At 46.7% G+C, this 13,932-nt stretch overlaps 2 protein-coding genes across 4 annotated transcripts; one reads left to right on the top strand and one right to left on the bottom strand.

Annotated features, from left to right (window-relative positions):
• Window positions 1-1,799: 1,799 nt before the first annotated feature.
• On the top strand, window positions 1,800-11,109 carry sgpl1 (sphingosine-1-phosphate lyase 1). Of its 2 annotated transcripts, none has more exons than XM_040177776.2 (14): window positions 1,800-2,115; window positions 4,498-4,663; window positions 5,149-5,216; window positions 5,529-5,676; window positions 5,781-5,860; window positions 5,965-6,093; window positions 6,186-6,274; window positions 6,627-6,735; window positions 6,824-6,922; window positions 7,018-7,164; window positions 7,267-7,505; window positions 7,603-7,749; window positions 7,863-7,983; window positions 8,694-11,109. In XM_040177776.2, the coding sequence occupies exons 1-14, from the start codon at window positions 2,104-2,106 to the stop codon at window positions 8,835-8,837; spliced, it is 1,698 nt and encodes a 565-aa protein (XP_040033710.2). In that variant the 5' UTR covers window positions 1,800-2,103; the 3' UTR covers window positions 8,838-11,109. The 2 variants fall into 2 exon arrangements, with proteins under 2 accessions (XP_040033710.2, XP_040033711.2); XM_040177777.2 differs by lacking the exon at window positions 1,800-2,115 and adding an exon at window positions 4,118-4,279.
• Window positions 11,101-13,916, bottom strand: pcbd1 (pterin-4 alpha-carbinolamine dehydratase/dimerization cofactor of hepatocyte nuclear factor 1 alpha). Of its 2 annotated transcripts, none has more exons than XM_040177799.2 (4): window positions 13,705-13,916; window positions 12,799-12,930; window positions 12,637-12,717; window positions 11,101-11,472 (listed from the first exon to the last, which is right to left on the bottom strand). In XM_040177799.2, the coding sequence occupies exons 1-4, from the start codon at window positions 13,882-13,884 to the stop codon at window positions 11,380-11,382; spliced, it is 486 nt and encodes a 161-aa protein (XP_040033733.1). In that variant the 5' UTR covers window positions 13,885-13,916; the 3' UTR covers window positions 11,101-11,379. The 2 variants fall into 2 exon arrangements, with proteins under 2 accessions (XP_040033733.1, XP_040033732.1); XM_040177798.2 differs by having other exon boundaries at window positions 12,799-12,933; window positions 13,705-13,914.
• Window positions 13,917-13,932: the final 16 nt, after the last annotated feature.

The raw sequence follows: 13,932 nt of genomic DNA, 5'->3' as shown, positions 1-13,932 counted from the left end.
TAATTGCAACCCGGATGCCATATGTACACCTCTTGTGAACCCCCTCAACAATGTGACTGCCTTTTAGAAAGTATGGAGTGCGTCTTTGGAGACGTGTGCGCTTTTGGAGAGGTGCGCGCATCGTGACCAGAATGACCCCGAACGCACTTTACACAAGAAGTAATTCACTTTTAATGTGCTTTGGAGTTCCCTTTCACGGGAAAAGCATTGTACCTCTTACCTCAGCTTTAGAAGACAGTGTACACCAATTACAGCGGAATAGCTGTCCTATGGACACAGTTTGTCTTTTAGAAAAGACGTGAAGCAGGCTGCGGCAGCAAGTCGCCCTCCTTTCACCTCTTAAACTATGCAGAAGGTTTTTTCTTTCTTCTGATAGCTTGCTGTTGTTTTCTAGCGCGTCTTCGTGGACAAAAAGAACAAAGATGCATTTTCTGCAAATGGATGAAATCCCCACAATACATGTTACCTTAAAATTCATTTTGTTTCTATGAACAATAGTCAATTTAGTATTTGATTAAGATTATATTTTTTTCTTAAGTAATTTATTGCTGTTTATAATACCGAGATCTTAATTCAGCGGATTTTAATTTCAAATTTTGGAATATTTCTTTATCACAACATAAATATTGATTGATTGAAACGATTGAATTTCTCAAGCAGCTGCTCTCAAGGTTGATACAACAATTGTACCCGTAATACCAGTTATTATAATCTGATTTTATGTATATATCTTGAGAAAATTATAACATACCTCAAAATAAAGTATTTCATTTGTTACTTTTTGGTACATTTTTGGTCCAAGATGGAACCCGGCCATCTCAAACCTTAAGGGACAATAATCATCATCATCAGCACCACAGGAGCGTAATAACTTGGAATCAAACATGTTGGTCCATGAGTTTTACATCAAGAATCATTGTTGGAGTAATACACGAATACCTTTTTTATGCTCTATATGCTTTCACTTCATCAGTCTATCTCATGCGTTAAAATACAAATAATAAGCAGTTGCCTCTAAATGACGGAACGTATCTGAACTAGTGGAGAGGTTTGTTTGTGCTGCATCGTGTGTCCTCGTGTTATAGCTCTTGGGTGTTGTTGCAGTGGCAGAACTCGGCAGCCTGGAGGCTGTTTTCACTCCTAAAGAGAAAAAAACGCTTCGTGTCATTATAAAAGAGAAGACCAAACGATGCCTTCACGTAATGTCGTAAGCATGGAAACTACACGTAGAATAAAGGGGAACGGCCCAACATAGTTGTACACATTGGTATTCCACATTTAGTAAGTTTTGAAAATGCAGAGCTTCGAAAATACATGGCTGTCGGTTCATCTCTTTGAAACACGGCTTGATTGAATGAATACATGTTATGTTAACGTCCATCACCGCACTGCAAGTGAATATTCTGGTTCCAGTAATGTTAATTTGAGGCTAATAAATAACTGTAGAATGAACACAGTTAACCAGAGTGGTCCAGTATTATAAACTATAGACAAAGTGTTATTTTAAGGGTTGAGCTAAATTATCTGCTTTCTAACCTACGACCGGTTGGATAATGTGAAGGGAACAAACATGGTGACAAAGATGGAAATAGGTGCCTTTTTGTAAGCTCGTGAGAAGTTGATGTAACCCAACCGTTACAATAAAATTAAATAATACCATGTACAAAAAATGGAAATAAAAGGGTAACGAATGATTCCCTCCCCGTTGGAATTATTCTTTACCCTACATATGTATTAAATGCACCGACATGACTGAGACGTGATGCAGTTGGAGTTTACGGGGAGCATTTGAACGCAGCTGCTCTTCGCTGTCACAGCCCGCTGTGGGAGTCAAATCGTGCGACGCGGCTGCGTCCTCGCAAGTAGTAGATCTACAAATGCACGCGCACGCTGAACACGTGATCGGACCCGTCCGCAGCGCAGTCACTTCTACGGCCGCTGGACCGCGCGCAGCCTCTCGGGCCGCGGTTACTTCCTGAACCAGGGTTAGCTTCGCTGCTGTCTCTGCTGGTAGCATGTAGATGAGAGCCGAGGACTCGAAGCAGGCTACCGGAGGGGACTTTCCTAAGTGGCGGACACAAAAAGAGGACTCTCGGTGACGACATGGATGTGCGGGTAGGGGTCGCTTCACTTTTTATTTGTTATTTATTTCCAAATGGCATACAGTGTGATCCTCGGACGGCGGCAGTGCAGCTACTCAGACGAGGAGGAGGAGGAGGAGAAGAAGGAGAAGGAGAAGACTTGTTTATCTCTGTGAAGTGAGCGAACGCTCCCAATGAGCCGACTTGTTTTGCTCACCGAGATGTCCCAAGTCCACAGGCTGCGTGTGAGACAGTGGCCCCTCGAGCCAAAGCCTTTCGCTACAGATTTATGGCTGTTTGTGAAGAGTCCTTTCGCCGATATTGATTCTCTTCACACAAGTTGACCCCCGGTGTTTTCCGACTCTTATACAAGACCCTGAAGTACAATGCAACCAAATGACGTCACGTCAGTGCCTCTTTTAAGCTGGACCATTACTTTTGTTTAGTTGAAGATCACATGTCTTTTTAAGATTTACAGCTCTTCTTCCTCATGTCAGAAGCAGAAGTGACTGTTTAACAATAGGAATCCTGTTGAAGAAGCATCTGCAGGACGCTTAAACAAAGCATCACTGCAGAGACCTGTAAACATGTGTGCGGTTTTCCTTAAAGCAGCACAATGCAGTCCTGTTGTGAGCAGCCATGAGGCACAGAGGACTCCTCGCTGGGGACATCTGGTGTCCCACAAAGCTGCTGTTAGTGCAAACTGAACCACCTGTCACTGACTCACACCTGATCAGATCAAGCAACGGAAAGAAGTCCCCTAAAAAGCTTTGGTCCTTGTGTTTTTCTTCCTAAAGTGTCCAATGTCACGTTCAGCTCTGCATCCAGTTAAAGGAAAATACCACCGCTGTAATTACCCCCCCAGCGATTTCTGGATGTGTGTTTGACTAAAAGCCGTTGTGATGTTTCCCCCTTGATGCATCCAGGAGCAGTCACCTCACACCCAGTACATTTCCATGAGAACATGACCTCCCCACCGAGACAACAAAAGCTCTCCTTACAGAATGGCTTAATGCTGCGCCAGGGCCAGCAAAGGAATGGGCGTCCTCCGCTCAACAATGAGTCCGACGGCACTTGTGCAACGGGGTCTTTGTGTGACCCGAGTCGATTTCCCTGAGGCCTAGAATGAAATTGAATGGTCTGGAAAAGTGTGGGTGGACCTGAGAGCGAAGCACGGGCCCGGCCCGTGTTGGATAACAGCGAGAGGCCTGCGTGTTCACAGCGGGAGGGACCCGCCTTTCAGCGCTGATGTTAGATAACGCTGTCTTTTATCTTGTCTTTACGGCGGATGCGTGATCGCCAGCACACGCAGCAGCCCACTCAGGCATGATCCTGATCATGACACCCCCTCCCCCCCAAGTACTCCCTGTCTGGTTCCACGCAGCCGATCTGCCCTAACCTGTATGAGTGGATTTCATCCCAACAAGCAGGTGTGACCGCTGTGGCTCGGGGTTTGGTGGGCGGATCCCCGACTCGCTGACAGCCCTCCATTCAAGGTCCGCTCACTTAAAAAAGTGCCCCGTTAAACTCCCCTTTGTACAGTCCCCTCCCCACCCCCCCCTGGGAGCAGATAATGCTCGGGATTCAAACAATGAGCTCAGTGTGTCATAAGCTTGAGGAAAGTGGCCTCAGCGTGCTATTACGGCATGTTTGTATCCGACTCCGATTGCGCAACGTGTTGTCTGTTGAACCTTAAGCTTTCCTGCATCTGGTGCCGTGTTGGAGAAACACGGGTCCACGTTATCAAAGTGCCTGCTATTGTGCCATAAAAACAAACCCTATCATTATGGGGAGATAGTTGTGCTGCACTTATGGAATCTCTTTCACGGGTCACTTTAGTGTTACAGCTGTGATTTCAGACTCGGTTTGATCTTCTCAGGCTGCGACAAATCCCCTCTTGGATCGACGACAGATATCGCAGCGTTTATTGACAGTCCGGCTCGGGGATAATTGTACAACGGATCCGCTGGTTCCGTCCGTGTGGAGGCAGACCTCCTGCCGTGTCTCGTGGTGGTTGATTACCAAACCTCTGCTGGTTGGAAGTGTTGTTTGTGGCTCTGGTTGCTGGGAGGAGTCTGCTGATCGTTCAGCAGGCGGCCGAGCGCGTTCTCTCGCTCTCGCCTGGAGAACAAAGGGACGCTGGCAGTGTGGGTGTGAGGGGGCATCTGGACTCTGTGGATCTGACAATGACTTCCGATGTGAGTACTGACATCTGGACCTCTGGTGTCCTGGAACTCTTTAACTTGGAAAACAAGTTGCTCGCCTTTTTTTAAAAACCTTTTCTTAAAAGTGAGTTGCGGGAGTGTTTTTTTTGCGTCACTGTACTTCAGGGCATTAATAAACCGTGCCTGTCAGGCTGACCGTGATAATTGCAAATGAATATTTAAGTGTGAGGTTCTGGTGTCTGTGTGTCCAGAGTGCCTTGGAGGTGTACAAGGAGATGGCCCTGCTGTACCTGGAGGAGGGCCGGCGGCAGGTCAACGCGCGCTGCGGGGACATGGAGCCGTGGCAGATCATCGGAGCGACGGTCATCACCACGCTGGGAGCGCTGTGGGTCAAAGGCTTCGTCTTCCAGAAAGAAAGTAAGCGATCACGATCGTGATGCGTGGCTGGACTAAATCCAACATAAAGCACTTGAAAACGTTTCTGGGGCAAAGATAGCCATTTATAATCTGAATGTTTAATCCTAAATGGTATCTCAAAATAAGCTCTGCGCAAATGCAGAACGTCTTTGTAATGTTTTCCCGTCTTCCATACTGGTTCCTCCCTTATGTTTGTGCGAGTAAATACCATCAATCAACAAGACTTTCTAGATCTGCTATCCATCAACCAATCAGCGGTTAAATTCCTCAGTGACAAGCCCAGCTCGTCCTCGGGGAGGGAGGCGCTCTGAGTGAGGCGCGTTCAGGCTGCTCTCAACGTGGCTTCTCACGGAGCGCCTCGGCGTGCGACGGGGAGGGGGGGGGGGTCACAGTCAGCTGTTCGGCGTCCGCGGCTGAGCGTGCGCCGGCCTCTCACCGCAGCTGCTGCCTCGCGTTTGTTTCATTTCCCTCCTTTCCGCCGGCAGGTCTCCCGTCCAGAATCAAGAAGCTGTGCTTCCGACTCATCAGAAAAATCCCCTTTGTTGGCGCAAACGTAAGTATCAGTGGTGAGCGGCTTCCTTCTTTTCCCAGCAGATGTGCACGGACTCTGGCGTCTGAGGCGCTTCGTGAGTCACTCTTGGATGACTGAGCCCGCCGGGGGGAGAGAGGGTGGGGGGTCAGACCTTTAGCACACTTAACATGGTGCTTCGGTGATGACATGTGGTTCCTTCGGGGTCATTACGTCACTGTCAGGCTTTATCAAAAAGAGGCTGAGGCCGAGACGCGGTGACGCCGTCGCCCGTTAGAGGGAATGACAGACTTCCCTTCGCCTGAAGAACTAACGCCTCTCCGCTGGTTCCAACAGATCCAGAGCCAGCTCAACAAGGCTTTGGACGACATGTCTGCCAGTCTGTGCACGCTGAAGGAGGGCATGAGCTACACCAAACAGCTGCCCTCCAAAGGCCTCTCACAGAGCCAAGTGCTGGACAAGATCCGCGAGTACGAGACTCTGAGTAAGACCTCATTCATCACCCGCGTGCCGTCTTTGATGCTGATGAGAAAGAGAGTGGGCTTTGTTTAGCTGTTGCATAGAAACAAATGTCTCGTGTGGCTGCAGATGAGGTGCAGTGGGAGAACGGCTGCGTTTCGGGGGCCGTGTACTGGGGCGACGAATCTCTGACCAATCTGCTGGTGAAGGTATGCATCTTTGTATCCTACGTCTCTCTGGCAAACGTCGTTGTTTTTGTTCCTTTTTTTTTTTGTGACCAACAACAACCGTTCTGGCCTTCTTTTGATCCAAGGTTTACGGAGACTTTGCGTGGAGCAATCCCCTCCACCCTGACATCTTTCCTGGCGTGAGAAAGATGGAGGCGGAGGTCGTCCGAATGGCGTGCACGCTCTTCCACGGAGGACCCACCTCCTGTGGCACAGTGAGTTCTGATCGTGAGGATCACAGATTGCTCGTTTAAGTGAAGGGCGGACGGTCCGCAGCATTTCTCCAGCTCGCCTCCTTGTTGTCCAGGTTACTTCGGGAGGAACTGAGAGCATCCTGATGGCCTGCAAGGCGTACCGAGACATGGCGTATGAACGTGGTGTGACGTACCCTGAAATGTAAGACGAGCTTTATTACATTTGACTTTTCTGTCTTTCCAAAGAGAGATTTTGTCTTATTGTAACACTTAATCAGGATCCTTCCTGGGCAGTTTAAGGCTTTGAGTTATTGACCTATTTACATGATAACAACAGATTCACTCCAGCAGTGTGTTTCATATTCTCTATAAAAGGATTTTATCTCTCGGTAAAATGTTTTTCTTTTTGTTTCTCAACCAAAATGTGACGTTCTCTGGAGGTATAGAATTATTCATTTGTGAATGGTGCAGTCCTCTGCTTTTGTCAGCCTTCGTCGTCATGACGACATTAAATACAAGTTCTAACGTTAACATTTCCCTCCTCCTTTGTGCAGTCTGGCACCCGTGAGCGTCCACGCGGCCTTCGACAAAGCAGCGCATTACTTTGGCATGAAGCTCGTCCACGTTGCCCTCGACAAGAACACCATGCAAGTGGACGTGACGGTGAGGACACGGTGGACACGGCGTGTGCGCCGATCGACGTCTCCTCTTGGACTTTTCGTCTAATCGTATCTTTTCCTCCTGCTCCAAGGCGATGAAGAGAGCCATCAACAAGAACACCGCCATGCTGGTGTGCTCGACGCCTCAGTTTCCTCATGGAATCATGGATCCCGTCGAGGAAGTGGCAAAGGTCAGGAGCGAAGCGCTTCATCCCCCGGGAAAAAGGCCGCGGCGCGACACGGCGGAAGTTGAAACGTCTTGACGCTTTCTCCCGGTGTGTTGCAGCTGGCTGTGCGCTACAACATCCCGATGCACGTGGACGCCTGTCTGGGAGGTTTCCTCATTGTCTTCATGGCCAAGGCCGGATTCCCACTCGCCCCGTTCGACTTCAGGGTCAAAGGTGTTACCAGCATCTCTGCCGACACCCACAAGGTAAGGAGCGGTTTCCCACTCTCATTTTGTTGATCTCCAAGCTGAAAGGATACAAATGAGGGCGACGCGTTTAAAGACCCACCGCTGTGTGCTTCTCTCCAGTACGGCTACGCCCCCAAAGGTTCCTCAGTGATCCTCTACAGTGACACAAAGTACCGTCACTACCAGTACTTCGTAGCTCCGGACTGGCAGGGGGGAATCTACGCCTCGCCCTCTGTTGCAGGCTCCAGGCCGGGCGGAATCATCGCCGCCTGCTGGGCGACCATGATGCACATGGGGGAGGACGGATACGTGAATGCCACCAAGAAGATCGTCAGCACGACACGCAAAATCCAAAAAGAGTGAGACACCTAATGGCCACCTACAAGGAACTCTGATTTCACACACACACACACACACACGATATTTACATATTTATTTTCTTTCCCTTTTCGGCAGAATCAACAAGATAAAGGGTGTGTTTGTTTTTGGGGAGCCGAAGGTGTCCGTGGTGGCAATAGGCTCAAATGATTTTGATATTTTCCGTCTGTCTAATGCGCTGACATCAAAGGGCTGGAACCTGAACACACTGCAGTACCCGTCCAGGTACGTGGATTACTAATACTCAACCATGATATCAATGATAAGGGCAATCATTGATCTCAGGGTTATCATTGATAGTCAGTGTAATGTTGATAATGTGATGTCCTCTTTCACAGCATCCACATCTGCTGCACAGTTCTGCACACGCAGTCGGGCGTCGCTGATCGGTTCATCCGTGATGTCAAAGAGCAGGTGGCCATCATCATGAAGAACCCCAAAGAGAAAACCACAGGAATGGTGAGACGCGCGCACACACACACACACACACACACACACTTTGCATTCATTATATAACTTAAAACAAGGGCTAGGTACAAAAGGTACAATCATCATAAACATCCATGTACGCACATTCGATTTAGTTTGTATTCAACCTTAGAATTGGTCATGCAGCCAAAGTGAGATGTGGCACAATTTCCATTTATCGCGCTCACGGCGAAGCACCTGAAGCGCGTTCACCGTTCTGTTGTCTACCACGCCGTTGGTACACGTGGCATTTTGTTTTTTCTGCACCGACCGGTGATTCACCTTGACACGAGCTGCTCGTGTGTCTGCTTTAAGCGGAGCGGAAACTCCACCCAGCAGGCAGCTTTGTGCCCGTCAGGTTGGGTGGGAACACGCCCAACCTGACGGGCCGAATCCTGCTTAATACAGAGAGACTGAGTTTACAGCAATGCAAATGCCCTTTCACTTTCTACATTACTGCAGCTCAGAATGTCCCATTGACATTTGGGAGGGGCAGAACTGTGTGTCTGTCTTGTCTAATGGGGGGGGGGCTGCAGCGTCAAATGGCTTTCCTCCCGGAGTATGTGTTCAGCTCAGACAAACCGTCGTGTTAAAAGGAATGCTGAGCGGCGTGGCGCGTTTATTACAGAAGTAAATCATCAGAACATTTCCTTTGAGTGCCGTGCGCTTGTCGACTCATCCCCCCCCCCCTCGTGTTTCAGGGGGCGATCTACGGCATGGCCCAGTCCATCCCAGATAGATCCATGGTGACGGAGATCTCCCGAGGTTTCCTGGACTGTCTCTACAGCACCGAGGTGGCCAAGTCCAACACCAGCCACATGAACGGCAACGGCAAAGCCCACTGAAGCAGGATGGGGCCCCCCCGGCCCCCCTGCTCGCCTCCTCCAGGAGCCCCCGAGCCAGTGGCTCAAAGGTGGCCTTATCTTGCATACGTACACCATACTGAGAAGACCCTTTGAAGCACAAGCCATTCTCATTTAAAATCCCGTGTAACATTGTGCCTGAGTGGCACAAGAAACAACTAGTTCCAAACGAGGTTTAGTCATTTAATTTTATTAATGTGGTGGATTTTGTGGTTTTATTTGTTTTTAAAAAGTTCATTTCAATTTTGTCTGTCATAATCTCAACCCACTTACACAGCAAAAAACCCATTCCTTTTTTTAAATTTCTTTTTTACTGCCGGAACATTTCAGCTTGTTTTTTTACCATCTGTCATGACTCAGCAAAAAAAACAGACCACTGAAAGCTTGTTAGTAAAGCTATGCTGCCCTCTGGCATGAAAGCAGAGTTACTGCTTAATGCGTGTGTGGAGGAGGCCTGACGGAGCTGAACGGTATCATCCTCATCCCCATCTTGCCATAGTTTTTTTTTTGTTGTTTTTTTACTTAAAAGCAATGCAGTCCGGTTAATCTGTGAATCCCCGCTCTTGTTCTAGTAGGCGTTTGTCTGGAAGCATTTGTTAGCACTTAGTGTGATGATGAAACATTGTGGACAGAGGGAGAGATTTTGATAGTGGGAGATTTTAATGTCATCGATATTCAATAAAATGTACTAAATTCAAATAACAGCCCATGAATATTTAGAAAGTGGTTTGTAAATCCAAAGCTTTTTAGCCGCTTTGCTTAAATGTCATATTTTTCAGATTTGGTGCTTTAAGCAATTTAACCTCCCGTCTCTATCTGGACTGAAGGCTGTTTCCAAGTCTTCTCTACTACATTTGATCAAGAAGCAGAAATACAGTATTTCCTTCATAGACACTCGTCTACCACTTAAAAAGGAATCCATTGTCTCCTAATACGATCTACCTCGGTTTCTTCTCAATGCATACGTAATTTATTCCTCCGACGAAACACATTCTGCCCCCATTTCTATCATGATGAGCTTCCCAATATGAGGGCATTTAACAAGTGTTCTTAGATACCGATACTGAATGGAGGCTTTATATCCACAGACTGACCAATGTGAGTCCCATGTTGGGAGAAAGTCCGCGCTGCCTGAGTGGGGCTTTATTTTGGTAAATGTCCATTCAGCAGGATATTTACACGCTCCGTAACAGGTTGAAGCTTAACGGTGCTTCTGTAACACCAAAATGACCTTGTCTAGATCTTTCTTGTGCTTTCCTAATATTGCTTGTTGTAATAGTGCATTTCCATTAGAATAATTCCATGTTTGTGCAATATATAAATATATAACTTTTCCTTTTGAAGTGAAACCGCGGGGATTGCTCTATGAATGTTTAAGAGAAGTCGCATCGTATTTTATGATCGCTTATTGGCCTCGTTATTCTAATTTAACCATTTGTGTGACCACTGGGTGTTTTTCGATCGCTTCATTTAAAAGTGTTTGTTTTCAGCTTTTGTGTTTACATGCTAACGTTTTTAAAGAGATTAAACATGAATGTATCAAGGGACTTCAGTCAGCACCTTAAAGGACTGACAGACGTAAGATTCCCATTAGTGATTGAAGCTTCTACCATCACATGTCCATCATTTAATACTGTGCCCAGTGACTGGGTGTGGAACCCTCACCCATGCAACAAAAAAAGAAGCCTGTTTCAACCATCACTCCTGTGGTTTGCTTTGGAGAAATACCTTGTGACAATTGAACGGTTAAGAAATCTGTTTTGGATAAAAGCGTTAAAAGCGTCACTACGAACTGTAACGGAGGGAGTGGAAATGGTGACATGATGTAGCAATAATGAGGGTTCACCTCTGTGCCTTCAGAGGTCCGAGCGGGTGACGTCATCGCACATTTTCTCCCCTGACATCCTCAGGGATGTGGCTTTGCAGCTGCATCATTAAGCTCCGCTGGTCTTTCAAACATGCACATAGTGGACCACGTAACCCTAATGCAGACAAAAGGAGCCTTGCATCGCTCTTTGAATGTATCATTCTGCTATTGTCAGAAGCCTTGAAAAACATGAATCTGTTTTTCAGAGTCCCATATATGTTTGACTTCTGTCCACCGCTGAACACGAGTTCACCCTGTGAGTCCTGAATGTACAACGTTTAAAGAATTGTCCTCGTGTCGGAGTACCTGCCGGTTTCCCTGTGGCCATTAACGCTGACCACAGCAGATGTCTGTCATGTTTTCAATAAAATGCATTCAGTCTGGTAACATTTATTTGTTTTTGTTTTTTTTAGTTATGACAAGGAGATTGAGTTTGGTACCAAAACACGACACATAAAATGTTTGCTTATGACTTACTTGAAGTGTAAACATTATTTTACCGTTGGTTCATCTATTCATCACGCTAAAACAAACACCATATCTTTAATACACACATTGGACCCTTTGCAGTACTGAGAGGAACATTAAGGCATCTTTGGATTGGCAGGTCACATATTCCTCAGATGAATGAATGGCGAGGAGCTGATGAACAGTCGCTCACATCAGGGATGCCTGGTCAATGAAGGTGGCCAAAGTGATGTCCCGCTGGGACAGTCCCCCACAGTCATGTGTGCTCAGGGTGATCTGGACCTGAGGTGGGGGGGGGACAAAGGACATGTGCAATATTAACAGGAATGTTTGTTTTTGTTTGAAGTTGTTTTTTTCTAATGTTCTGCAATTGTTAAAATCTGAATCTACAACTTTACCACTGGCATTTCAGGTAAATGACATTACAATGACAAAAAAAACTTTTTGGGGAATTCCGAAGTGAAATGGGGTCTTAAGGTTAAGGATCATATCTAAACAACAATGTTCAATCGAGCTGTTTGGGCCCTTTTTAGTTGGATAACCCCACCTGAGTGCGTGATGCACCGGTGAGTCCACAGGACACGAGCACGCGCAGTTGAGCGAGTGTGAAATTGTTTGTATTCGGTTCTATCCACTCAGACATGTTCTCAACGGGCACTGCTCATGTAGAACACACCTCAGTTAGCATCCACTTGGTGTTGGGTTTGAATGACTGAGGCCCAACCTGCATCTCCACACTAAGCCCTGAACCCTCCCTGGTGAGTGGTTGATTGTGGGGGCTTTAAATGGTGCAAATATTAAGGAGAGAGCTGCCACATATCACGTCACCATGACAACGTCAAAAAAATGATATTACAACTGAGGGTATTTATTTCATACATATTACTCTCTGATTGGAATGTTTTTCAGGCTCTTTCCTCATAAAATTATTTTAAATGTTTTTTGTCAAAATGTATGAATTTATGAACAAAATAAATATGGTCTTGGTGAAATTAATGTTTTTTTTTTTCTTTATCTTTAATTCTCAACGTTTTAAATGTATACATGTTATTATGACAGTCTGAACACACGTGTGTCGTCCTGGGTTCTTATTATCCCGTTTTAAACACCACATTGCAATGACTTGTGGGTAATTCCCTTGGGCTAATTCAGCCGTCATTGCTGACTTATGGACAGGGTTCATAAAATGCTCACAACGTCGGCCTGAGAGCCTCAAATACTCAACAATTGGGACAGATCTAAACTCTCATGGAGTCTGCGTGAGGTCTCTGTGGTCAGAACAGTGCTTGTAAATGTGTTTATTTTTATTCTTTATAATTTTGCTTATGAATGTGAATAACATAAGTTAATATGATGAATGATGGTCACAATATTCCTTGAAAGTCGGTCAGGACCAAATCCAGCTGTGCTCTCACAGAACCATCTATGCATAAGTCATATGTTTACCTTGTTATAGACATTGAACCACTCAGGGTGGTGGTCCATCTTCTCTGCTTGCAAAGCCACTCTGGACATGAAACCAAAAGCCTGAAAGGTGAAGAAATCATGCGGTTGAACATATTAATAATATACAGTAGCTGCCAATTAATGAATTGATTCATCAGATACCTGATTGAAGTCTTTGAAAATAAACTCTTTGTAAATGGCGTCCCGTCCCACAACCTCCACCCACTGAGCGTTGCGTAGCAGGGGGAGAAGGTGGGTTCTCTCCTCCTCAGTCAGACTCTGAATTTTCCCAGCCTGCTACGGCAGAACAAACAGGGACAGCACAGCAGATGTGAGAGGGCAGCTTCACTAACACAGGCTGTGATTGGCTGCACAGGATCCCATCTGGAATCAATGAGAGGCTGCATTCCTGCTTTACAACACTGGTTCAAAGTATATTCTGGGGGTGGGAGGGGGAGAGGGGTGGGGGGTGGCGGTGGGCCTCCCTTTTGGTCACTCAGTTCCTAATTCTGACACATGATGCAGGGTCACATGGATAAGAGTTAGTTCTGCTGCTCGCATGCAGCCGTCGCGACCCCCGACTCCAAAATAAATGGCACGTTTCACAACATTCCTCAAATAGAGGAAGGGTCATTTTGGGGGCTTCGTCCCCATGTGAGCGGTCATGCCTACAAACCAGGGCAAACAGATGACACGATCAGAGAGCAATGACATCAACCGGTATCCTAGCAACAGTCTAATCTGCTCTGTCGGCAGAGGGAATTGGTTTCCACCTCTGATACTCATCAGATGTGGTTTAAGGCAGCGCGCGCACACACACACACACACACACACACAGGAACATGTTCTAAGTCATTCTTAACGCTGCAGAATCATAATAGCACATTATAAACTTTGTATCAAAGGTCTCTGCATCCTCAGTCTGCCATAAAACATTATCTACAGGGCTTTTAACCTGTGAGAGATTACATGGCAACAAGTGTGTAGGTTGCGTGTGTGAGCAGCTCTGTGTGGCAGACTGAACAGACACACACACACACACACTCCGTGGGGAAGTTGTATACTCACCATGTTTTCCTGCACACAGGAGGTTCGCCTCCAGCTCCCTGTAGCACAGATCTGTTCTGGCAGCCAGTGAGAGCGGCTGGAAAACAAACCATTCAGCCACACAAGCTGTGGGTCCTGATTAGCCGCCCCTGCAGGAGCCTGAGCAGAAATCCTCACTGCTGATAGGCCTCTCGGCAACATGTCAGCCCGGGCTTAATCATAAACTCTCATCTGTTGCACAAGCCGTGC

The sequence above is a fragment of the Gasterosteus aculeatus genome, chromosome 6, assembly GCF_964276395.1.
Source record: "Gasterosteus aculeatus chromosome 6, fGasAcu3.hap1.1, whole genome shotgun sequence".
Taxonomy (NCBI): domain Eukaryota; kingdom Metazoa; phylum Chordata; class Actinopteri; order Perciformes; family Gasterosteidae; genus Gasterosteus; species Gasterosteus aculeatus.
This window is presented reverse-complemented; position numbering and strand designations above follow the sequence as displayed.